We start from the raw sequence: 27,310 nt of genomic DNA, 5'->3' as shown, positions 1-27,310 counted from the left end.
TGCAGCCTTCCTCCCTGACAATGAAGAGTTGTAGTGGAAACTGTCCTCTCCTCCTCAATTATGGGCCTGATATAGTGCCTACCATACAAATAGTGGTGCTGTCTCATCTAAATCATGCCTGTGCATGTGACCCCATCATTGTTCCTAAGATCTGTGCCCTTTGCCCCTGATCTCATTTCTGCAGGATTGAGACAAGTGTCAGACCCTTGGAATGCTACCCAAATAGTGACCTTGATTCTTAGACTTTTCTGGGGAAAACTGAGTTTAAATCTAGGGTTGAAAATTATATGGAATATTTGGTGATTATATTAGTTAAATGAGTCCCAAAATAAAAGGAAGTCCAAGTTCTCTGACAGCAACATCTGTTTTTACAGTTGGGCCAGGCCTTCAGTTTTCTGTTCTTGAAGATGATGATGCATTGGTACAAGACTGGATCTCCTTTGTTTCCATTATCCTTATATCAAGGGCACAGGGAGCTCCTAATGATGCTACCTAATGTTAAGTTTCCAGCGAATTCTTTCAAAGCTTTATATTTCTGATTGTCAAAAGAGAACATGTTCAGAAACCAAACCATATCAAGCCAAAACAAACAAATAAACAACCCCCCCCCAAACCAATTGTTTGGCAAGAGATACTAGAATAAACATGGTGGGTGTTTAGTACTTGATGGATGAACAAGTGGTAAGAGAGTGCAATTCGGTACCCAGAAATGCCACACCATGGTTGGTCCTAAGCCCCTTTGGGGGGAAAGACAGTCTTTAATTACATCTGGAACTCATTATTTCTTTTTGGAGGCTCTTTCCAGATCAGCTCCCCCATCAGCCTCCCATTGAGCAACAGAAATTCCAGATGGTTCCCTCCATATGCCAGTGCTCACTCTCTCAAGTAGGATAGATTGGTCATTGACAGAATAGGATGGAAGAGCTGCATCCATCCAGGATGAGGTGGAATGTATTGGGCCACCGTTAAGATAGAGGCGATCCATCATTTGTATGTATTAAATGGGTTGTATAACCTTTTATGAGTGATTACTAGAAATGCTTTGAGCAATGTCTCAGAAATGATGCTACTTGTAGAAAATGTAGCATATTGGTTCAAATTGACACCTGGACAAAAGGAAACAAGCTGTCCTTGTATCTGAGGACAGTTTGGCCTGGCGGCTTATCTGCACTGGAGCTAATACCAGCATGAATTGTACATTCCATTGTTCATGCCAGCATCATCTCTACAACTGTAATACAAGGAGAACCCCTTAAGCAGAAAATTTTATATGAAATGAATTTATTTCATTATAGAAGACTTGTGTTGTAAGAAGTAGATTAGTGCATTTTCCAAATAAAGGTAACTAGAAATAAAAAGGTGAGAGCAATCCCCATTTAATTAAGGTATAACATACTTCAAGTCTAAAGTATTGTTTATTTATTTATTTATTTAAATTTTTCACCTCCTCCCATCCTCCCATTTCCTTCCCACTCCTCCCCGTACCCCCTTCCCCTCCCTCTCCATTCCTAAGAGAAGTCAGGGTGCCCTGCCCTGTGGGAAGTCCAAGGCCCTCCATCCAGGTCTAGGAAGGTGTGCATCCAAACAGACTAGGCTTCCAAAAAGCCAGTACATGTAGTAGAATCAAAACCCAGTGTCATTATCATAGGCTTCTCAGTCTGCCCTCATTGTCAGCCACATTCAGAGAGTCCAATTTGATCACATGCTTGTTCAGTCCCAGTCCAGCTGGCCTTGGAGAGCTCCCATTATATCAGTCCCACCATCTCCGTGGGTGGACGCACCCCTTGCGGTCCTGACTTCCTTGCTTATGTTCTCCCTCCTTCTGCTCATCATCTGGGCCTTGGGAACTCAGTCCAGTGCGCCAATGTGGATCTCTGACTCTATCTCCATCCATCGCCAGATGAAGGTTCAGTCTGGACTGATCTCCTCAGCACAGGAACAGGGACTTCTGGTAGTCCAAGGACCCCGGAGACAAATGGGCAAACTTGGGGGAGGGAAGGGTGGTATGGAACAAAGAAGTCCCTGCAGCAGGAGCAGGAGGTGCCGTGCACCTAAAGTATTATTTTATTAGTATATCTATCATGGTAACTATATAGTATATCTGTATATAATAAAGTGGTATATAATATATAGTATATAGTAAATACAGTTAATTATATTAGTAAGAAACACCTGCCACTCATCTGTCATTTTCAACTTCTTGAAAAGTTTGTTATATCTTAAGTAAGGAAAGGGACAAAAAAAATGGAGAGTCGAATTCAGGAAGCTTGAAAGCACAAAATCTTATCCCCAAAGGAATAACTGTGATACTTCTCTCTGCAGCCCATCACTCTTTGTTTCTGCTGAATTTTATTGATGTGTGTGCCACTTAGTATTGTTCTGAGGACTTAATGTACATTAGATTTTGTTTAAAGTTCTGATAAAATAAACACAGGAGGGAAGAAGTCATGTACTGATCCCAAGCAATTAATCTGTGTGTGATTCCTAGGGCATTGGTTGGCACATTTGGAGTAGGTAGGACAATTCAAAGGAAGAATTCCTTCTAGATTGGTATGTGGAGTCTATGCATTTGTCATATTTACCCATGATGTACCTTTAAAGAGTCTAATATCATGTGTGTGTTTCTGTGTATATTCTGTGAATTAAAAAATTATCAACTGTGCTTATTTTTGTGTATAACAGTTCTATAAGCAAACACCTACTATGGCTTGGGACACATAATGACCATTTACACAAAATTTTAATTTTTTAAAGTCTTTACTTTAAATAACTATTAACCTCAAATGTCAAGCCACAAGCCATAGTATTCTCTGAATATTTCACTTCTTTATTTGAATGTTTTGAGAAGTACCAGATATGAGGCTGACCTCTTTCTCTGTCTAGTCAGTCATCTTTTTTTTTAATTTTTTTTCTAGTCAGTCATCTTACCTGTAAATAATTTAATGGACTCTTGTATTGAAGGTATGTGTGGACTAAATTAACCAAAACTGGGAACACTTGTTTCATGTCTTTATTTCTGACACTATAATAAGCACATTTCTTTTCGTTTAGAAATGATTAGTTTCTTCCCCTAAAATTAGGAGAGGAAGGACTGATGTGACGATGATGACTTTTAGACATGGTGCTGATGAAGCCGGCCATGGACATACTTGGAGATCTACTACTCGGTGTTCAGCTGAGAGAAGTGAGGAGGGAGGGAGCATGTAGAGGTTACAGGCTGGGCTAAAGGCATTGTGCTGGAAGTCTGCATGTTACTGGCTACAATGCAGTCATATGGCATCCTTTAACAGCTTGAGCCTGGAGGCTCAGACTGTAAACTCAGGAGGAAGAAGGAGCCAGTTGGCTTGCAGCCTTATAGTTTTTGCTGTCTTTGCCACAGGAGGGCATGGCTAGCCTTCTAAGTAAAGAAACAGGCAAGGGCTAGCAAGACAACTCATGACAAGTCAATTTGCTTGGTCATGTCCTTAAGAACGGCAGAGTCCGTTGTTTCCTGGGATGTGAAATGAGATTATGCTAAGAAAAGAACTTCTTTTAAAAATTGGTACACCTGTCAGTGATTGTGATGCTTAAAATTTAAGCAGAAACATTTATTTGACATCTTGAATTTATGTTGAAGTACTTCAGAGGGCAACACTTAATACTTCAGCACACATGAAATATTTGCTGTTTTAAGTGAAAATGTTTTATTCATACATTACTTTATTGTTAAGATCAGGAGGAAACCATGATTATTTCTCTTGAAGTTATACAAAGAAAGGCTTTCAGGAGAGGATGCAGGGAAAAAAATAATTGTTTAAAGTCACCCATGAGCCTCATAAGCTTGCCAAGCAGATGGAAATCTGTACACTTACTGCTTCTCTCCAGCACTTAGTGAGTGTGCACTGTGCACTCTGTATTACATCCTGGAAGTTAGGGAATTCCATGTGGCTTTCCATGTTGTGTTAGTACCTTAATCTATCAACTCATCTAATACTCACAAAAGACCGAAGAGGAAGCAGATACTATTTTTATTCCCATTTCACAGAAAAGACAATTGAGGGATAGATGAATAAAACTGGTCTCCCGTCTAGCAGGCAACAGAGCTGGGATTTGGAACCAAATTGTAGATCTTTTCAAGGCCAAGAGCTTATCCATTGTTCTGTATGCTTTGAATTTTGTCAAAAGTGAGGACACGGGTATAATGCATATCGAGTTCGTATCTTTATGTACTAAATTAGGGTTGTGGTGGGGGTGTTTGAGGACAGCTTTAAGCAAGGCTTTTGGCCATAACATAACATGTTAAAGAGTGGTAAAACTTACTAATCATGACTGACTTTCTTTCCTACAGAGTATTTGTTCTGGTTACTGCAATTGGCCTGACTCAGGTCACAACACGAGCTGCTTCTGAATTGCCAGAAGCCTAGAACATCCCTGGAGGAGAGAAGGTGGCCCTTGTTTTAGGTGCACACATCTGAGTAACCTTTTTGCTCTCTGCAGACAGGACTGTTCTTGTGGATACTGATCTCCCAGTGCTTAGACGCCTCTATGTGATGGGGACCTTAGAATTTCCTGTGGACAGAAGCAATGTTCTGAGTGTGGCCTGCTTACTCATTGCAGGAGGGGAACTGAAAGTAGGTGAGTAAATGCACAGGGATTGGACTGGCAATGTAATGATAGTCATGTTCTGGGGGAACGTGTTGTGGGAAGCGGAAGACTGCAACAATCCTCTGCCTGACATAGGCTGGGAGGGCTAAGGCTAGAAATGTGTTTCCAAATACATCTTTGGATGTGGACAGTAGTGACTTCTCTTTGTTCTTTCTTTTTGACTCTACTGTCAATTCCTTTTTGTTGCTCTAGGGGGACTCTAGGTTAGACAACCTGGGGCCAAACTCATCACATCCTCATACTGGCTGTTTGATTGTAAACAAATAGACTCCAGGGGACCTCCATCTCCTCACTTGTAACAAACACAATTATGGAGTCTACCACAGGGGGATGAGGTGTCTAAATAGATGCAGCAGCTCACAATATCTTATAGTAGGTGTTTGAAAAATATGACTTTATCAGTCAGGGTGTCCATACACAAATCGGTAACATGAACTGGACATTTTTAAAGACTTAAATAAATGGACTATTTACAAAATAACATTTGGAATGATGCTCTCCTTAGGGCTCGTAAAGCCAGATATTCTTGCTTCGCTTTGCTGTAAACGGTGGAGAGAATGAGTTGTTCCTGTAATCCAGACTTGGGAGTGTGGAGAGGGTTGTCAGTCATACGCATGAGTGTGAACATGGCTGGCACTCAACCTTCACATGAGAATGTCTTACGGGAATCAGTACTCTAGCCTGTCTCTTCTCAGCAGGGTTGGAAGCCAGAGAGGACTCCCCAGTTCTGTGTTCCTAGGTCAGTTGCCACCTAGGACACTGCAGAGATTAGAGGTGGTGGCTTAGGGACATAGGCACCAACAACAGAAGTTCCTCAGTGAGGTTGTCTTCCAGTTATCAGAACAGAAGCAATGCTTCTACCAATGGACCCAAGAAGTCAACTGACCTTCCAGCCACGTCCCCATGCTGTTAGTCTTGGTAGCGATCTTGTCAGCTGTAATTCCTGCCTTTTCTCTATGTGCTGCCTCCAATAACAGTTTTCCTGGTGTACATGTGTGAAAGGCTTCTTTTATTTTGTGTTCTGTACTGGGGCACCTAAGTATACTTTTTCATCTGTTTTCTTCATTAGATTATTTCCATCCATCTCTCTCGCCACTGGGAAATGACTCTATAATTTTTTATTTTCATTTCTGATTATGGCTATTGTCCCATTTGTTTAGCAGCCTCTAAAATTCTCATCTAATCGCTGATGGAAATACTCAATAAATAATTGTGTGTTAGTAGAAAGCTATTGGCAATCACCACTTTCTAACCGGAACTGCTCTTTTCAGGCTTTTGAGGCCACATATAAAATGTAACTCGTGGACTGAAAATCTGTACCTTTGAAGGAAAGAGACCCTGTGCGTCTCTCCAGCTTTGCTTTAGATGCTTCAGATAGTTTAAAATTATGTCTACATCACTAGATAATGGCGTATCTTCTTTCTGTTTCATCCATGTGTTTCAGGCCTAAAGGTTTCTTATTGGAGCCCATCTGCCCAATCCTATGTGTGTTATGCCTCAAGGAAGGCTTTCAACCCATCTGTCCACACCTACAGAAAGCCCAACATGAGACAGATTATATGGCTAGTTAGTAAACAAACTTAATAGATGCAGACATTGGCACAGCATTCTGCCAAAGCATATCTGCTATGTGATGCCATTTGATCCAAATCCTAACAGTGTGGAATTCTGGTTCTTGGTGGTTAAGATTTTGAAGCAATGGAAGCTGGCAAAAGATATCACCTGACTTTCAGAATCATAGAAGGCTGAAATTGGAAGTAAATTTGAGATCAAAGTTGTATTACAGATGCCAAAGTAAAGTCAGTTACATTCCCTGTTCAGTGCTTGTCTTACTAGTCCAATAAAACATGTGCATGGGCAAAAGTATAACAGATGAAAAATTCGGAAATTATCCTCTGGTTATTATTACAGTGGCTGATAAAGGCATCTTGAGCAGAAAATCTTACCCTGCCCTTGTAACAAAACAAACAAACAAACAAACAAAAAACGCAAACAAACAAAACAAAGCAAAATCTCAAAAAACAACCCTCCAATAAACATTTCTTTAAAAAAATACTTAGTTTTAACCATGTATATAAGTGAGTGTCTCTGTGTAGGTAGGTGCTTGTGGAGTTCAGAAGAGGACCTCAGACCTCAAACCACTGCCAGAGCTGGAGTTACAGGCAAGTGTGAGCCAACTGATAAGACTGTTGGGGACCTAACTCAGGTCCTCTGTAAGAGTAGTTTGTGTTCTTAACAGCGGATCCATTTGTCAGGCCAGCAAGTGTTTCTTAAGAGATGGTAAATTTTATAAACTCGACACCCTTTTTCTATTCTTTCACAGCTTAACTTTTGCCTTTAACTTTCTTTTTATAAACTTGATTTTTAATCAGTGTGAGTGAGTGTGTGTGTGTGTGTGTGTGTGTGTGCGTGAGAGAGAGAGAGAGAGAGAGAGAGAGAGAGAGAGAGAGAGAGAGAGAGAGAGAGAGAGAGAGTTTGGTTTTGTGTATACTACAGTGCACAGTGAACTTGTGGAGGTCCACGAACAACTTGTAGAAGTTGGTTCTCTCCTTCCACGATGTGAGTCCTAGGAATCAAACTTGGAAGGTCATCAGGTTTGGGGGTAGGCCCTGCTTCCACGTGTTCCTAACTGTCATTGAACATACCACATACTGATATTATCCACCTTGAGTAATATATAGAAATACTTTCCTGGATGAAAAATGAAGAAAACAAGTAAAAATTAAGAAGAAGTAATTTCTCGGCTCTGGTGATTTTTATTCCACATATTCATTCGTTTCTTGTTCTCTCTCTTCCCTCTTTTCTCATTCTAATTTCTTCTTTTATTGAACAATTAGTTCAGTGCCAGGCTTTGCTTTGGGACTGACTATCTTTCGTGCATTGGGACAAAGAGGATCCTAGAGTTTCTTTCATTTGTTTGCTTGGGAAAACAAATGATGACAGAGTAAGATGTACAGGAATGAGATGTTTCGATGACAACATACGTTCTAAAGGAAACTAAGGAGGGAAATAATTTGAAGAGAGGTCCAGGTTGGCTGTTGGCCACCAGGGTGGGTCGTGACTGAAGGACATTTTAATGAATCATGTACCTTCAGACTAATAAAGAGAACAGAAGGATCTAACACAGTGCTTCTCAACTTTCCTAGCATTGCGACCCTTTAATGCAATTCCTTATGTTGTGCTGACCCCCAACCGAAACAATATTTTTGTTGTTACTTTGTAACTGTAATGTTGCTACTGTTATGTGTATGGTCTGACCTGTGACTCCAAAAGGGTTGCCACCCATGGATTGAGAACTACTAAGACCTACAAAGACCTAGACCTGCAGAGATTATGGAAGACAACCTCAGCCTTGATGAAAAAAGCTCATGCAAAAGCCTCGAGACAAAAAAATGTACTGCAGGGTGAAAAATGGAAGGACAGCTGCTGGACTAGAAAAATGGTGTAAATTAAATTTTTAATTCTACTCTAGAAAAATTGTTGTGCAGCGTCTAGAAAATTCTTCAAAAATAACTGTGATGTTGGGTGTCTCTGCGATTATATGAATCACCCCTCCACAGTCTTCATGAGAAAACTGAGATAGACAGATATTACTCATTTGTTTTATGATCTTGTATTTGGGAAAGAACAAAGGCGTGTTCAGCAGCTGTTGCAATTATCTTTAATACTCCCTTCCCTGCTTCCAGCACTTCTGCCTCTATTAGAAAACCTTTCTTGTTTCCACTAGTAGATCACATTCTGTATTTTATTTCTGGCCTATTCTACCCATTCTTCTTGACCTTACTATATTCACCTTGATAACATAGTGTATTCGTTTTCAAGTATCCTTTCTATTAAGTGGTAGAGTTCTGTGCATATCGTAAAACTTATTGTCAGCTTCTGGTACTATGTGTAATTGGTATATAGATGAATGGGTATGCCTAGATCTATTCTTTACCTCAGTGCTTTTATTCCTTAGAACACACCATGCTTTAATGGCTATATCTATGAGGAAGGGATTACAGCTTTAATATTTAAGTGACCATAATTCATTTATCTCCTGTAAGAAAGGAACTGAGCAAGTATGAAAACATAGTAAAACTTTGGTGGTCCAAGTTCAGTTTTTACAATCCTTCTTGGATACAATCTCAGAATAAACCTGGGTATGTTGATTTGTTAATGTGTGTTTGTTTGCTCTGGAGCACCTGCTTGCACCCATCTCTTCCATTTATGTGTTTTCTTAAGTTCATCATCAGCACCTGGCTTTTATTGTCAGCGAATGAAGTCCTAGGTATATGGGAGCTTCCTTCATTGCTTCCATGGTTGGAGCTTTCTCAGTCCCAAAGAAAAAAATCTATAGTTTACTGCCTTCTCAACTGGCAGTTCTGCAAGACTCACTGGATTATTAAATAATAAGAAGTAAATAAACCTGTGAAAACTGTAGGTTACATTCTTCTGCCTAAAGCCATGATCCTACTGAGCAAACAGAAAACCATGTGTGTGATGTTTGTTAAAATAATTTATTAGCAGATAGAGAGTTGGCTCAGTGGTTAGATCACTTGTTGCTCTTGCAGAAGACCTGGATTCAATCCCCAGCACCCACATGATGGATCACAACCATTTTTAATTCTAGTTCCAGGGGATCTGACACTCTCTTGTGCACCAGACATGCAATTTATACACATATGTACACAAAGGCAAGTCACTTTCACATAGAATGAGAAAATAATTTTAAAAATAATATATCAGCTTAAAATAAACAGTAATGTTTTCTTTCAAGTAAATATACTTTTTATATGTAAATGTACCACACATATTTCCCCAAAGACATGGTTCCTGAAAGATTAGTGGACCACACACTAGCCAATCAGGTTTCACACTGACAGATCTTTAATCATAGTAATGGTTGACTGATAGAAATTTATAGTCACATTGAAGGCGTGCAGTTTCTAAATACCATATTAAATACTCTGTGTTGTATAACTATAGTAAGCACAGAATTCCAGTTCTATACTTGAAGAGGTCTGATAAGCCCAAAAGATGGACAGTAAGTAATAAGTATTTCAAGATGAGATTTGCCAGAGGACGATATTATTTCTGGGTGAATATACTTTTTCACAAACACCACATTATCTTTCAGTTTTTCTTGAGCATTGTTAAGCAAAACTCTAATAAACCTGAAAATTCTTCTGAGTAAATGTCTTCATTATTGAACTATTTCAAAATCAGTATTTTTCTAATTTATACTTTTAATTCATCAATTTCTTTAAAATAAATTTTAAAAATATATCACTTTTGCTTAATAATTACCATGAGTATTTAATTAATTGCCCTTTATTTAGTAATTTTATTTTATACAATGTAAATTACATATTAAATAAATAAATTGACATTTAAATAGTAACCTACTAATTAATTTCTGTGAAAAATAACTTTTTCTTCATAAATGAATACATTTCATTTTAATCAAATTTACACTCATTTCTCCCCTGTTCCTAGTGATTCCCTCTCACTTATCCCCTTCCAAATTTTATCCTCTTATATTTTAATATAGTTACATAGTTATCTTTAGAAAAGATAGGAGGGGGCTTCAATATAGTTCATGGCTTCAGATTTCCCATAAAATCAAGGCTGCCTCATAATGGGTCTTCTCGCATCTACTTCCCAAATGCTGGTGTTACAGTTGTGTGTCACCATGCTGGGATAAACCTTTAATTAATAAATAAATATTTTGATTGAATTTTGTTCAAAAAGTCTATGCTTTTTAATTCCAATATTTTAAAAAACAAACTTGGTTAGACTTAAAATTCAGATGTGGTGGTTTGTGCCAGTAGAGGTGGGACGATTTGTAGTTTAAGGCTACCCTCAGCTCTACAGTGGCTGTGAGACCTGGCTGGACTGCTTAAAACTATCTCAAAAAAAATCCCTACTTCTTAAACTTCCTTTTTTCATCCCATTGCATATCAGTTTTCATCTTGTGTAGAGGAAATGCACATTGTTTTCGGATACTTTCCCATCTATGGCTATCTTGTCAAGCTTATTGTTCTTAGTAGTTGTCTGTTATATAGCCAGATGTTTGCTTTATCACTTTTATTATCCATTTTTTTTCCTTCTAGTTCCCTAGATTTCTGCTTTCTACAATTGGAAGCTATACTGTTAGGCGCATATATGTGTAGAAGGATCATTATAACTGATTCACATTTTAATTACTATCAGTTGTTTCTCTTTACTGTAGTTTTTTTTGCAAGGAAGTTGGTCTCAGTGAACTAGTTCATCATTCTATGAAATGTTTAAAAAATTAATTCTGGAGACACACTGTTTCTTAGCTCACAAAGAACAGGAAACAGGCACAAGGAACCGATGTTCCAGTTTTAAAAGTTTTGAGGTAAAATGTTGCCTGTTGTTATAGCTGACGCGGGGGGGGGGGTCGCTTAACCCTGAATTACTTGACAAAGAAAGATATGAATAAAGATGGACTCTGAAGAGTTAGCTGGCATGGCATCCCAGGCGAGGAGAGGAAAAATTTGTTGAGGGACTTCCTGTGGCTCAGCTAATGGAGCTCATTAGAAAAGGGAAAAGAAGGGGGGTGAGCCTGAAATATAAGCACTGCTTCTCCTTGTTTGCTGTGTTGAAGCCTTTAAAAATATTTGCCATTTTTTTTTTTTTGTAAATAACATGCTGAAGAACTTGGAGGATTTGTTCGTCTTCATCCATATTGAGTGCTCAATGTTTAGTTCAAACTTCTAAATATATAAAAAGAGGCATGGCCATTCTGACATACTCCAATTCAAGAACATAGTACATTCTTCGTAATCAATTAGAGTGGAGCCAGGTATGGTTGGAAATTTAAGGACGGGGAGAAACAAAATCTGTGAACAGAAAGATCTGAAAGATTAGAAAAATTATCCTAAAAGCGTCCGTTGACTACAAGGTGTGGGGAATTCAGGGTGCTAGAGTAGGCATAAGTGCCAAGTAGGCTCATACCTGATTCTATCGTAGAGATTTAGTTAATAAAGTAATAAAGGCTCATTTCCCTTTTTCTTATGTTTTGAAATTCATGGAATCCATTTGTACCGTATCCCCCAAATCAATAATGGTTATCTTTGGTGTACCAGAACTTATTTTCTTCCATCTCCCCAGGTGATTTTAACATCTGGAACCAATTCTTTCCCCCCCTCCATTGCCCACCATCATGCTAAGTAATAACAACTTTGCTTTATTTCTCCTTCAGCCTTCGCTTGTTTTAGGATGGTATTTATTAAATCTAAGCCCAATGCCACTTAATAATAGCCATGTAGTTTCTGACTAGTTGTGTAAGCTCTTCTTGCCTCAATTTCCCCATGGGAATCTCTACAGTCTTCATGGAAGACCTGTGAGGAATGTAATGTATGCAAAAGCACCAGTAATGTCTTCACAGCACAATGCTGATTATCTCCCGTCATATAAACTACAACAGATTTACAAAGGCAAGCCAAGACCCCGCTGCATCATCTCAGAGCTAGCTACTCTTATTTATTGGTAAAGTCTGTGAGGTTGAGAAGACAAGGAGGACAGCAGCCCAGAAAGCTTCCCTTTCACCTGATTTTAAAATCTGGGAAGTACTATATTTTAATGTAGAATATCACACCTTTCCTTCTCTTGCCCCTGCCTGGTTGCTGAGTAGTTCTGGCCTCCATCTTGCCCTCTCCCATGTTCATAAAAAGACTCCAAATTCTGGTCGCTTCAGATTCTGAAAGATCACGGCAGGCTGACTAATTTTGCCCAGATTTTTTGTGAGGGCCCCACATGTGCTGCAGTTTTGGGTTGCATAATTGATTTAATCTCTGATTTTAGAGAAACGTGCAACTCTTTTTGTGGGACTCTGCATACATTTCTCTAGGGCAAAAAGTGTCCTACTTTTCCTCTCTGGTATCTGTTTAGTGCTAGGCCATTTTTCCCCCTGTAAGACTTTACCCTCCATGAAATGAATGAAATTGCAGTTGGAAAACAGCTTACTGGATAGACTTATAGCAGCAAGATAAGAGTCACATCAGGCATATTTGCTTAACAGTCCCCAGTCTTTTGCTTCCCTCCTTTTTGCTCTCTGTGTCCTTGGGCTCAGAGAATACCTTCATTTTCAAGCTAAGACACTGTGGCATCTATACAGAACCAGACCTTGCCTTAGTGTTGTATAGTTGGTTGTTTTTACTCTTTTGTTCTTTGGGGCCCACCACCCAGCTCTCAAATAAACAGAACAAGGAGACTTATGAATGCCTGGCCTTACCAGCTTGTCTTGTTTTCTTGCTAGCTTTTTTTAGTTTAAATAATCCCATCTACCTTTTGCTTCTGTATACTTTTCTTTCTTTCTTACGTATAGCTGGATAGCTGGCCCCTGATGTCTTCCTCTCCTCCTCCTTTTTCTTGCTCCTTGATCCTTCTTCCTAGATTTCTCCTCCTATTTATTCTCTCTGCCTGCCCGCCCTGCCTATCTTTTCTTCTGCTTGACTATTGGCTGTTCAACTTTTTATTAGACCAATCAAGTGTTTTAAATGGGCAAAGTAATGCAACTTTACAGAATTAAACAAATGCAACATGAAAGAATGCAACACATCTTTGCATCATTAAAATAAACATTCTACCGCATAAACAAATATAACACATCTTAAACAATATTCTACAAGCCATGCATGCCCTGACTCATGTACTGTCCAGTGATGTGAGATTTCCCTCTGTATGCTGTGATTACCATTAATGAATGAAGAAATGGCTTTGGATCTATAGCAGGGAAGAACTTAGCTAGATGTGGAAAACTAAACTGAATGAATGCTGGGAGAAAGAAGGGCAGAGTCAGAGAGAAGCCATGGAGACAGATGTGCTGAAACTTTGCTGGTAGGCACTACCTCATGGTGATACACAGATTAATGGAGATGGGTTAAATTAAAAATTAGCCAATAAGAAGCTAGAGCTAATAGGCCAAGCAGTGATTTAAATAATACAGTTTCTGTGTGATTATTTTGGGGCTACTTACTATAGTAAGGGGTTTCCTTACTATAGAGCAGATTGATTTATCTCTGTGAATCTTGCTGTCAACACTTCTAACAGTAATGGCTTGAGAGTACGATTTGAAGAGATACACATAAACCAAACAAACCCCAAACTTACAACAGGTGCATAGGAAGTCCTAACAGTAATGTGGAGTGGATTTTTGCTGCCTGAGAGAAGAATAACCAAAATGACAAGTAGATAAATTTACCAATTATTCCATACCATATTTTATAGTCACAATATTTTTTGTTTACAAGAAACTGGTAAAGCAGAAAGACTCATTTGTTGGCGGATGATTTTGGTGAGCCTGCTTCCACAGAATATATATTTTGAGGAGAACTTTTATACTGGTTATTTCTTCAACAATGGCTTCTGTAAGAATAGCATAGCTTTCCTAGGTCTGTATTCATTAATATCATGTTAGCAAGTCTCTGAACATTCATCTAACGGTAAAGAACATGACTGTTTCCCAAGAGACTGTTGGAAGCAATTCCCATCTGTCTGTCATAGCCTTATATTTTCTTTGTCACAATGATGCTAAGAGAACTTATGAAAAACAATTTATTACTGGTTTGATAAATCATGGTTGTTTGAAGTCTGCTACATACTGCTAGTTGTATAGATTTAGATTCTTACCCAAAGCTTTAGGCCTCTTTCCATGGGGATATTTACATCAAAATAAGAATGACGCTTCTGAGATTTGTAGTGAACACTAAATGCTAAAACCATGTGAAGGAAACACTAATTCACATAACCATGGTCACTGTATTAGCCAGGATTCACTGTAATAATGGTTTTTAGTACATCATTCATATACTTCAGTGGTTTATAAAATGAGTATTCATATTAGACTAGGTTGAACCTGACTCCAGCCTGCTTGCTGAAGTCAAAAACCTACTCAGGGTTTTTCTGAATGTCTTTTCATTTAAGAATCCAAGTTCTTATAAATGTTGAACTATATAATAGAGAAGAGATGTGGAGAATACTTGGCAAGTATTTACATTACCAACTAACAAAAGCAATTCCTATTTTCCATCCAAACATCACTAACCCAGAACATGTCACAAAATCAGCCTGGATAATACGAGCCAGTAAAGTGTACTTTGAGTCTATAATGAGAGGTAGCAGATGATTCATGAGTGATAACCCAGACTTCTTCAGAGAGGGTTGTAGGAATTCATGCTTTGTGCTGTCACCTCATTGATGCCTCTTCCCCATACAGTCAATATCAAGACGTTTATTCTGGATTCTTTTTTTGCATTTCAAATTATTTTAGATGATATAGTTTGTCTTCTTAACAGGTACTTTAACAAATCCCTTAGAAAAAGAACAAAGACTTCTGATTATTCTCAGAGCCTCAGAAGAAATCTTTTGTGACCATTTTGATGGAATACATGTTGACCCAGGAACAATTGGTAAGAGTTAAATATAAGGCATATTAATAATATAATATGTGTGTCTATGTGCTTGCAAAAGATAGAAGGCAGAAAGAAAGAGCAAGACAGAAAGAAAGACCGAGAGGCAAAGGACTTCCATTTCTTGGACAGCTGCTAAATTCTGGAAAGTTTATATTTACTCTTTGACTTTTGAGATGTCCAATGTCCATTTACAGATATCATAACTATGACTCAGAAGTGATGAACTATGTATGTGCAGTGACCAGAAGATAGTCACTGTTGATAGTGACACTGCCATAGTATTATAGTATCAAATCCTAAACTGGTCTACAAAACCAAAGACCGGGAACTCAAAGATTGGGGCATCTTGTACTGACAAGATTCCAAATCAATGGGTATTACAGGAAAAGAGTGTTTCCCAATGGCACTGTGTAGGCATTACTTAGTATGTAAAAGGGAAACCTCTTGACTTGAAGTTGTTTCCCTTCCTCTAAGAAAATTCATTCATTTCAAAACTACATCCCCTTTTACTTATTTTTTTCACTTCCCTATAAGAGGAAAGTTGAAATGAGTCAGATCATGGTTAATTACTGTGTTTTTGAGCATTGTGTTGCTATATAGCCTAGATGTATGTGTTACTGTCCCGAGCCAGAGATTTCATTGGAATTTTCTTTAGATGAACAGCTGTGATGAATGTTCAAAGTCACACACACACACACACACACACACACAAATATAGCACATGTATGACATTTCTTACCATTTTGGGATAAATATTAAGATAGTGTGAGGTTTGTTAACTTACTTCCAAAATGTCTAACAATTGCTTTATAATATGCTGAAATGCTTTATAATTTCATAATCTTTTCCTATAAATTTTGTTTATTTTACCTTTTCCATGGCATGGGTAGAAGAATTTTTAACTTTACAGTTGGCCAAGAAGAGAGACTATACTAAGGACTCTTAATTTGATCCATTTGTTCTACAACCACATAGGTTGAAACCTTCAGACTGGAGTCTATACAAATAAGCGTGCTGACCCTGGCCCCAGCCCTGTGTTTCAAGCAGTGCCTTTCAGATTTTTCTAATAGCAGTTTAAACAAAGAATACACAACTCACAGATACTTAGCTTCTTTGGCATCATAAGCATCATAAGCATCATAAGTTGTTTATTACCTTCTTGAAGCAACTATGAAATGATACAGCGATGTTTTACAGTTAACCTTTGATGATAGAAATAAGCAAGAAATCTGCTTTTCCGGTTAATTGAATATTCAGGATAATTCAGATTTCAAAGATGTGAATTTTTTTGTAATAAACATTGTTGTTGGAAATCTCTCTAAGCCACCCCAAAATTCTGTCTACCTTGGCACTTAGCGTATGATGTATAATTTTAGTTTTATGGTTTGATATTTTGTGACATGTAATTATGAAACTATATTATGAAGGATTGATTCTAGGACGTGCTCTGAAAATTATTTTCATTCTGTATCTACAGATACAGCATATTTGCCTGTTCATGTTTCCCTGGATCATCTTTAGTGAGACAAATTTTTAAATTTGAACACTGAAAACAAAATTGAAGTCCCATCTTCAGGAAATAGAATGAACCTTACCCATTGCACAGTTTCGGTTATATCATAAAATACCAAAACTGGTTGTTTTCCATCAGATCAAAAAAGTTTTGATGTCACCTTAAAAGCAGAAGGACATACCACTTTAAATTGAACTGGCTCACCATTAGATGGTGTTTCTCCACTTTTAGATTCTTATTATGTTCTATAGCTTTAATTTCTCTGTAGCTCTTTGGGTTATATTTGACTTGTTATAATAGAAATACTTGTTTAAAGATAAGATGGACGTAGTTAGGTGTGGATTATATGTCGCGTAGTTGTGTGTATGAACCTTTGGACCATATTTCACTTCTCTGCCCTTAATTGAGATAGAGGTATTTTCTTAGTGATTTGTTGATTCAATTTTTCAGGAGTTTATGGGAAACTTTCCCTTCACAGTGCTTATCCTAAGAAATCCTGGGTACACCTTGGAGCCGATATTGCACCAGGAAATGAGAGGTAAGGAAAGAATTAGAGATCTTTATTTGTTGTTATTGTTTCATTTGGTTCTCTGTGATGATTTATTGTGATATGAAACACTGAGCAACATCATTGAAGGCAGGGTGACTAGAGAAGTTAAACATGTAACACAGTAAAAGGACAAAAGGAATGAAATGTAGGGGAAGAACAATGTATACTGAGAGTAGTTTTAGAGAATGCATACTTTTTCCAATAATGTATAGAACTATGGGTTCCTTGAGATAAGACAAAGAGTAGGAATTGAAATGCAATAGTGAGGATTGACAAGGCACCATAGAGACACTGACAGAAATAAGGGCAAGGCAAAACTTATGAAGATGAAGGTTGGATCCATCACTTCTTGATGTGAACGGGTCATATGAAGAACAAACTGACAGAGATCTTCCAGGACTTTGAAGACAAGATAAATAGATGAAAGTAACAGAAGATGTGATACTCTAAGTGAAATCCAGAAAGTAAGAAGCTCCTCCAGGAAACTGTTCTTAATACAAACCAGGTCATCTCCATCAGAAAGAATAGCGGCAACTCTCACTGCTTAATTTTATTAATTAATTTTAATTTTAATATGGATAAAGGATATTAGGTTTAATTATTGTAACGTTATATGATTTTGATGGTGCAAAAAGAAAATTGAGTTAATAAAAAGAAACAAGGGCCCTCAAACAAGGGGCCTTGTTAGCATCTAAAATACAAAGAACATGGAGTTCTGATGTCTAAGGGTAGAAGAAAGATCCTCCGACTCTAATAGAAAGAGAAATGACCATTTCATTCATATATATATATATAATATATGATATCTATCATATGTGATAGATGTCATGTATACGTGAATGTATTTATATATGTGAATGCAGTATATATGTACACATACACACCACACACACGCACACGCACATGCACACACACACACACACACACACACACACATATATATTGGTTAGTCAGATCTCTGTGAGTTCAAGGCTATCCTGGTCTACATAGTGAGTTCCAGGACAACCAAGGCTATACAGAGAAACCCTGTTTTGAAAAACCAATCAACCAACCAACAAACAAATAAGAAAACACCCCAATCATATATATTTGAACATATACATTCATTCTATATGATCATTTCTATTACATACTCTCATTTAAATCTCTCAATGGAATTATATGAGTGAGGTTATTATTAACATTTTGTTTAACTGGAGTCACAAATGTTAAAAAGTATTCCTTTATAAAGCTAGAAGTTCTGACTGACTATTTCCGGGTTTGTCTAATCCTATAGCTTATGTTCTAAAAATTAGAAATATTCAGAAGGCCTAGTTCAGTCCCATGTAGATTCTCTAGCTGTCAGTCCAGAGTCCATGGACTCCCATTATCTTAGGTCATCTGTCTCTGTGGTTCCCAATCAAGATCATGACGCTCCCCCTCCCTTGCTCATATGATCCCTCCTCCCTCTCTTCAGCTGAACTACAGGAGCTCAGTCCAGTGCTTGGCTGTGGATCACTGCATCTGCTTCCATCAGTTACTGCATGTAGGTTCTGTGATGACAATTAAGGTAGACACTAATCTGATTAGGGGAAACCTGTTCAGGCACGCCCTCTGCGATTGCTAGGAGTCTTAGCTAAGGCCATCCTTGTGGATTCCTGGGAATTACCCTAGCACTAGGTTTCTTCCTCTGAATGTAGGTGACGATTATATGGCTTAATCTGTTGGGGGAGGCTCTGGCAATAGGACCAGGACTTATCAAGGGTGCATGAACTGGCTTTTTGGAGTCCATTCCCTATAGTGGGATACATTGCTCAGCTTTGGTACAGGGGTAGGGGCTTATTCCTGTGTCAACTTAGTATGCCAGACTCTGTTGACTCACCAAGGGGGCTTTACCCCCTCTGAGGAGAGGATGGGGGTGGGATGGTGAGAGGAGGAGGGATGGGAGGAGAGTGAGGGGAACTGGTATTTAAAATGAATAAAATAAAATAAAAATATTAAAAATAGCATTTCCTAGAATGAGTCTCAAAGAGGATTGTTCTAATGAAATTGTATGAAAAAGTGTAATTATCATAGTGTATTGGTTTTATGTGTTGTATGAATGTTTTCTCCAAATTGAAACATCCCCTCCTGGAGGGAGGAGGAAGCTTCATAAGATTTGGGAAATTTGCCAGGCTCAAACTTGTCATTATGGTAATCAACCAGTGAGGTGGGATCATCCTGGTTTCAAGGCCAGCCTGGATTATGCAGTGAGGTCTAGGCTAGCTGCAGAGTGAGACACTGTCCTACATCATTATTCAGAAAACTCACAGATCTCAGGCTACTCTTGAGACCCCCAAGAGTCACACAGCTATTTGCAGGGTTACTTAAGTGGAAGTAATTGCTGGGAGAGAAAAACCCCTTAGCGGAAGATTCTTTCCCAAGAATCTTCCATAACTGAGAATGCTTTCCTTAGTTGTCACCCATGCTGGAAAGGTTTGGCATGGATACAGCCCCCTTTGAGAAACCTCTGCTGTCCTTAGTTTCTTACCTACATTCCTGTAAGGGACCACAGTAACATCATCGGTTTATCAAGCTAGATATGTGCAGAGAGGGGAGCAGAGACTGGTCCCTGAGGACAAGAGTGGCAGAAAAGAAAGAGAGAGTGAGAGTGAGAGGAAGAGAGAGAGAAAGAAAAAGAGAATGAGATGGGAGGAGGGCAGGCCAACCTTTCAAAAGGAAACATAGCAAATGATATGTTTTAAGAGGAACCATGCATGAAGAGTGCTCTTAGGAGCTGCAACTGAAGGAGTATCCTGTCAGGACCCTTAGGGCAGGCCATTACAGATGCCTAAATACTAACATCTTCCCTTTTGTTTATTATAAAAAGCTGCATTTTAGGGGTAGCTGGTGAAGCAGGGATGAGGACACCATGTTCTCGAGACTGCTTTATGCTAAACTGGGGGTGTTGCAATCTTTGGGGTACCTGAGAAAGCTGGGGTGTTGTCCATGTCCTGGGGTAGCTGGCTGTTTAACTTCATTGTCCAAGCTCTATGGAACTGTCAGGTGCCACTTGGACCTAGCTAAATGCTATTGAGGTGGTCCCACGACAACTCCTTTGAGCTCACAAGAAACATACAGAATTAAACAGGAGCTAAGTAAATTAAAAGAAAAGGAAAACTGGTGTGTGGTGAGAAAGACAAAGCTGGCATCTCCATGACCCACATGGTGTGGCAAACAGACAACCCATTTAGAGAGGGAGAACAGACAAACACAAGCAGGTTTTGGAGCAAAGAAAAAGAAAGAACTCTTTCTCTGTTTCCCAACTGTATGGTATAAAGAATACTGAGGTCAGATTTGATTTAAAAGGAATGGTTAGTGGATCTATAAAAGAATCCCAATAGGAACGAGAAGATGTATGGCAGAGTTCCCAAGGATAAGGAAGAGGAAGACAGAGAAAAAAGATCCAAGGCCGGAATATGTTTTCTTTTTTAAAAGAATGGAATAGAAAAAAATGTTCAAAATTCTGAGACTATGGAATGGCTAAACAGGGTAAATTAGCATATGCAGTATTTTACATGCTGGCATATTTGTTTGTTTGTTTATTTATTTATCATTGAGCAACAAGTGAAGTCTGTGTTCTCAGAAGTTTTCAAATAAGATGCCATCTATAATCAGCATGACCTACCATGAGTCTCCTAAACATTTTCTCGTTCTCTGAGATCAAGAGTTTAGTTTTAATACATAAATGAGATCAGATAGTATGTTTCTGACTCTTCCACTTCTTGCACTTAACAAAGTTTTCATCTCTGCTGTTCAAATGGCAGAACTTCCATCCATCTGAAGGCTGGACCATGTTCCATTGTGCATAGGTGCCACATTTCTTTTTCTTTTAATAGTGGACAAATACTCGATAGTTCCCTGTCGTGCCTTTGGTAGGCAGTGCAGTTATTGAACGTGGAGGTACACATGCCCCTTGACACATTGACTTGACTTTCTTTTGCTATGTATTCCATGGTGGTCATGGAATTAATTTCTAGGTCAATTAATCTTTTAATTTTTAAGATTCCTCCACTCTTTTTCATGTATATATGTATATATATATATATTATAAAATGTATTTTAAATGTAGGTATATGAATGTATGCATGTGTGTGTACACAAATGTGCATACCTATTTATGTTTGAGCTTAGGAGCCAGAGGATGGTGATTGAGGTCCTCCTCTGTTACTCTCCACCAGTTCATTTAAGTCAGTGTCCCTCCATGAAACAGAGGCTCTAGAAGCCATGAAGTCCCAGCAATAATTCTGTTTCGGCTTCCCTTGGAGCTGGATGTCGTAGGTGTGCACAAAACAGCTGGCTTATCACCTTGAGTCTGGACTCTGTTCTTAAAGGCAGAGCCATATATCCGACTGCTGCATCCTATTTTCTATAACAGCTATGCTAATCTAAATTTCTACCAGTGGTACACAAGGGATCCTTCTTCCTTCTTCTTGCATCGCGTATTATCTTGCATCTTTTTTTTTTCTAACAAATGTTTTAACAGGTTTGAATTGTTTTGAGTGGCTTATGAATACAGGCTGTTATCTACAAAGAAATTACTCACTGAAGAACAAATAACCATTTATTACGTTACCCTTTCCCCAGGACCCAGGCCTTTAATTTGAACACCACCACTGATAGGATCTGTTCTGTTGGTTCTTGTATCACATTAGTGATGTGCTTTCGAGGTATCTTGTGTTTAGAATATCTTTCTTTCCTCTCTTCTAAGCACTGCACGCAAGGCTTTGTGTAACAACTTAGACAATCAAATTATTTCAAACTTAGACAATCAAATAAGAGTATTAGATATTGTATATCATTGCACACCATCCTACTTATCTTGGGAGATTCAACCATTTTTTCTTAATTTAGCACTCAATTGCTTAATCAGAGCAACCACTATGACATGATTTTATGGTTTAAAATTTTAGGGAATCATAAAATATATGACTGTCTTTTATTTGTAAAATAACTAAAAATAATTTAAGACATAACAAGTTAATAAATAGTAATGTTTCCATATACCTGTGGCTTGATATTCCCTGGTATATCTTGGTAACATCTTGGGTAGCCATAAAACATTAGTGTGGTTCTTAATGAATGATGGTAAGCTATTTAAACTGCACTATGCTGGAGAGAGGAAATGTTGTTTAGTATAATCTGTAGCATCTAGGAAGAGCACAGCAAAAATATCCAGCTCGTATCTGCTTGCGTCTTTTCTAGAACTTAGATCATGTCAGCTCAACTGTGTATTTTATAGTATCTCAGCATTTCCCCCTCAAGCTAAATTTTAATCAGTTTTTTACATACTATTCAAAATTTGTTATTACCATAATTATGTTTATGTATTAGAACATAGAGTCAGTGTCCCTTTTCCCACTTACTAGCAATTAGTGATCCTGTGTACAGCTTCTAAAATGAATTCTTGGGATCTAGTGAAGCACTGTGTCCTAGCCTCAAATGGACAATTCTTCCATGGAGGTCAAACACTCAACTTTAGGAATAAGGAAGAAAAGTACTCTGTAATGAGAAGGCTTGAACAGTGAGATTCGCTTCTGATTTACTAAATTTATAACTTTGCTAAATTGCCCTCTTGAGTAATAGTTTCTTTTCCTGTAATTATGAGAGTAATAGTGCCTAGCTAATATAATAATGATACAAATCAAATGCATTAATGAATGGGAATTATAGCTCAATATCTGGCACAAAGTCTGACAGGGAAGCTGATAGGCAGTCAAGCTTCTGTTAGGGAAAGAAAATGAACATTTCTTGATTCATTTTGGATTGGGGCTAATCGAGCCCCTCCATCCAGTTTCTAAATTTTTGTACTTCTCTATTTTGACCTCATCTTTCTACTTAAGAACAGTTTTCCCCATGGCTGTAGACTATGTGCATTTGCAGAGTCACTGAGTTTTATCTAGCTTCCCCGTCTGAAGGGGCATTACTCCCCCTTTGTGTTCGTTCAGAGACTAGGGGGAGATTCATACAAGCACACCTAGGCTGTGGTGAGGTTCTAGATAGAACTGAAGTCATATGGTACAGGGAGAATGTCATTTCAGAAGGTGAAAAGTTCTTATCTTTATTCTTTGAAATTATAGGTGTATACATTTGAATGTTTTATGCATAGTTGTATAAACTATTGAACTAAATTTATAAAATTTTTTCTTTATAACCTGATTGGTATCCTATGGACAACCAAAGATTATATTTTCCTAAAACAGGGTCAAATATTAATGCCAAAATAAAGGAAAGGGTGCTGATTTTTTCAGAGAAAAATGTTATTTTGCAGGAGACACCCACTGTTATATTTTGAATTTTATTCTTTTTTTCCCCATGATTTCACTTGCCACCAGTTGGTTGGTGGATCATTTTAGATATATTTTTCTCAGAGAAGAGCCAAGTTTGCCCTCCTCTCTATTACATGACTCTCAATAGTGTTACCAAAAGCCTAGAGTTCAGTTAAGACTTCTTATTTTCATAGTCATTAAGCTGTAGTTTTTGGAGATTACTGTAAGTTAGCGATAGTGGTAGGAAACGCTTGCTGAAATGGGGATGTTGAAACTTAATGAACACCCACTCTTAGTGAGTTGTACTAACGAGGCTCCAGATCCTGGCGCCACAGAGTTTTCTGTGGTTCCCACTGTTAATGTTGCAGATGCAGACATAGGAGGCTCGAGTTCTTTTACATCTGCATACTGTTCTTCTGACAGACTGGATTCCAAAGCTTCTCACATACAAAGGAGAAGGAAATCTTGGTGAAGCTGTAACATTTCAAGAAGCCTTAATAGAAACAGTGAGGTTAATCTCATTCATTTTTAGTATAGGGTAATGTTTGGACTAATAAATTACACCATCTTCGTGTTTCGATTAATTAGCAACCAATACTATCAAAGAAGAGAAGGCAGGACACCAATCTGAGGACCAAAGTTTGTTATGTCAGAAGTTTGGTGACTAAGGATTTGGTCTTCCTCGAGAAGACTTCTTGAAGCACAGTAATGCTAGTCAGTATCCTTTAAAATGAATTGGCGTCAGGAGAGGAACCAGACCCATTTGGCAGGAGGAAAAGGCTCAAGAAAGGCCACTTGCAAAAGAGGACTTACCTTTTTCCATAAGTTACATTTGGGTTCACTTGATATTGAGTATCCTGTGGGTTTTGACAAATGTATGAAGGTATCAATTTACCTCTCTACAGTGCTCTAAAGCCATCCTATGCTCTATTTAAGCTGAGGCATGTCTCAGTCATAAGGAACTTTATTGACTATTACAGTTGTCTATTATCTGAAGAACTTCATTCAACAACTGTAAATACTAATGAGCAGACTCTCTAAGTGATCTAGGTCATGATTCGAAGACTGTGTTACTAGACTATTACTGGTTGTCTGTGTTGTGGCTTGAACTAACAGTTGTTTTTCTTACCCATCTTCTTGTGCACCTCACCCCTTATCTTGTCCCCCCTTCCTTTATCCTCTTCTCCCCATTCCCTTTTCATGGTATTAAACCCTAGACTTTGGATCTGTATGGTAGACACTGCTACTATGCTACATCCAAAGCTGCTAGCATAGTGTGCTATTCATTAAGTAAGAAAACACATTCCTAGGTGAAAAAATTATAGGTTAATATTTTAACAGACATTTTTTGTCTTCCATTTTGTGTGTGTATTATTTTTACTTTAGAAATGAGGCATATTATTTGATAGTTTCTTTTTAAAAGTCAATACATTAGGAAGAATACTTTTTGAACACTGTTGTTTTATTAGTGTATCTGACACCTGCTTTCTGAGTTTATAGAATTATAGTAGATGATGAAGTGAATTGGCAGCCCCATGACAAAATCGTTCTCAGCTCTTCTTCTTATGAGCCTCATGAGGCGGAGGTCCTCACAGTCAAGGAAGTCAAGGGCCATCACATCAGGATCTATGAACGTCTTCGACACCGACACATTGGTAAGGCTCTGCTTTGTTGGTTAAAGGAAATGGGTGGGCCATGAAGGATCGGCTTGACAGCCTGCCCAGGCATAGTGTACTTGTTTAATATTAAGAGTAGAAGGAGGTTTCCTGATTACTGCCTTGCACTTATCTTAGAAACTTTTCTCAATTTTCTTCCACTCCTTCCCTCCCTTCTTTTCATCTCTTCTCCCTTCTCCATCCCTCTCCTTTCCTCCTTCTTTCCTTGCTTCCTTCTGCTTTTTAATATTTTTTGTTTGTTTGAGACAGGGTATGATTAAGCAGTCCAAGCTTGGTACTCAAACTCATTCTCTTATGTTAGTGCTCCAGTGCTGAAATTATAAGCATACCTGCCCCACACCTTCGTACCTGGCTTACTATTATTTTTTATTTTATTTATGTATTGAGACAAGGTCTCATTATATTGTCCTGGCTGTCTTAGAACTTGCTATGTAGACCAGGATGGCCTCAAGGTCAAAGAGATCTATCTGCCTCTGCCTCCCTTGTGCTGGGATTAAAGCTGTGCACTATCATACTTGGCATATTGTTTACTCTCAAAAATAATGTTTAGATATAACAGACATTTAATTGCTCATAATGAGAAGTCCAAGAGGAGAGTGGAAATGTATTTAAAAATCAGATAGTTTTTGACTAAGTCAGAAAAAAAACTCTTTGACACTAAGATCATTTCATTTCATTGAATCCTGGGACCCTTGGAATACAATGGATAGTATAAATAGTAACTTTACTTTATATAGAAATGTATGCTTCTTGACACAAAATACATTTAACATATTGTCTATTAAGATGATCAAGAAAAAAACAAACAGAAGAAACAGGAAAACTCAGATACCTTCTCGTAAAAACAGGAAGTAAGTTGGTTATAGAAATAATAGCCATCAAAGAAAACCACCCTCCTGTCGTGCGTGAAAGAAGTTTAACTCAAGAGTGATAATTAATGAAACATGAAAAACAAGCAGCAGTGAAAATGTTCATCAAGACTGTCTAAAGTCTTTGTACATTATTGTTTCAGGGTTAGCACTTCTTCCTCCACTTACCATTGTTGTTGAAGTGGGATTTTTCTATGTTACTTGGGTTGGTCTTGAATTTTTGGGCTCTAGACATTCTCCTGCCACAGCCTCCAGTTACCTAGTACTATAGGCATGTTTCACTATGTCCAGATTAATTTTCTATCTTAAAAGCATAGCATAGAAGAGAGACATCTTTATTAACCCTGGGCAACTGGCGTCACCATAAAATGTTAGTGGAGATAGGGAAACAAGGCTCCCCCTTACTTCCTGCTCAGGTAGTTGGTGAGGTTGCCGACAGCAGAAGCCCATCAGGAGAGGAGGTAACTGTGCTTAGCACCATCCCTTCTATGCCCTTCGTTTTCTGACATTAATGTTTACTCTCTCCCACTGCCTCATCTGACCTGGCATTCTTTACTCCCATGACGGAAGTGTATGGGCGATGTGTAGTCAAATGTCACAGCCTCACACTGATGCAAGAAAGGAAGAACCCTGTGGACTCTACTAACTAGAGAAATCTGTGAACAAGTGGCCTGCCCTAGTACCCAGAGTTATTGAGAAGAAATGAATTATTGCTCACACATTCTCTTTGATCCCAAAGAAGGACAAGTGAACAGGTTTTTCATTTCTTGACTGACATCTGTGGAGTGTGCCTGAGGAAAGGCTGGCTTTCATGTTGGGAGGACATCTAACAGGAATAGAAACTTTCATTTGTGAGGTACAGTAGGGTCCCCAGCTGGTGATTTCCAAGATAGCCAGTTAAAAGTTGTTTGCCTCTGACCCTTGCTTCTCCAGGAAGTGCCCATATCATGGAGGATGGTCAGCGCATTCCATTGGCTGCTGAGGTTGGACTGTTGACTAGGAACATTAAAATTCAACCTGACTCATCCTGTAGAGGGAGACTCCTTGTGAGTTCCTTCAGAAAGTCTAGCAGAGAAGAGTTTTCCGGTAAGTGAAATGAAATTTTCAGTCTCTAAGCATTACCATTTAGCTACTAAGTAATTCCGAACCACTCATCTGGGGCTCTCAGAAACTTCAACTGGGAGAATTTTCACTTGTAATGCAAAATGATCGAATTAGGTGACTTCTTTGTGCTCCAGGAAGCTATGAATTTTCAGCCCCAGTCTTCACTAAATTAGCAGTGTGAAGTTAAATAACATCCTAGAGATCAGTGCATATGTGCCTTTTCACCTCAAGGAAAACACCTTCAGC

General features: G+C 38.3%; 1 protein-coding gene across 1 annotated transcript in view; it reads left to right on the top strand.

Annotated features, from left to right (window-relative positions):
- The window catches only part of Pkhd1 (PKHD1 ciliary IPT domain containing fibrocystin/polyductin), a 380,278-nt gene that overhangs the window by 248,594 nt on the left and 104,374 nt on the right, over positions 1 to 27,310 (top strand). The window contains exons 39-43 of the mRNA XM_038343811.1: positions 4,477 to 4,614; positions 14,949 to 15,062; positions 17,029 to 17,116; positions 24,916 to 25,070; positions 26,894 to 27,046. Coding sequence (XP_038199739.1) covers positions 4,477 to 4,614; positions 14,949 to 15,062; positions 17,029 to 17,116; positions 24,916 to 25,070; positions 26,894 to 27,046 — 648 coding nt within the window. The remainder of the gene's footprint in view (positions 1 to 4,476; positions 4,615 to 14,948; positions 15,063 to 17,028; positions 17,117 to 24,915; positions 25,071 to 26,893; positions 27,047 to 27,310) is intronic.

This window comes from Arvicola amphibius, chromosome 9, assembly GCF_903992535.2.
Source record: "Arvicola amphibius chromosome 9, mArvAmp1.2, whole genome shotgun sequence".
Lineage (NCBI taxonomy): Eukaryota > Metazoa > Chordata > Mammalia > Rodentia > Cricetidae > Arvicola > Arvicola amphibius.
The sequence above is the reverse complement of the archived record's forward strand: the minus strand, read 5'-3'. Positions and strand labels throughout refer to the sequence as shown.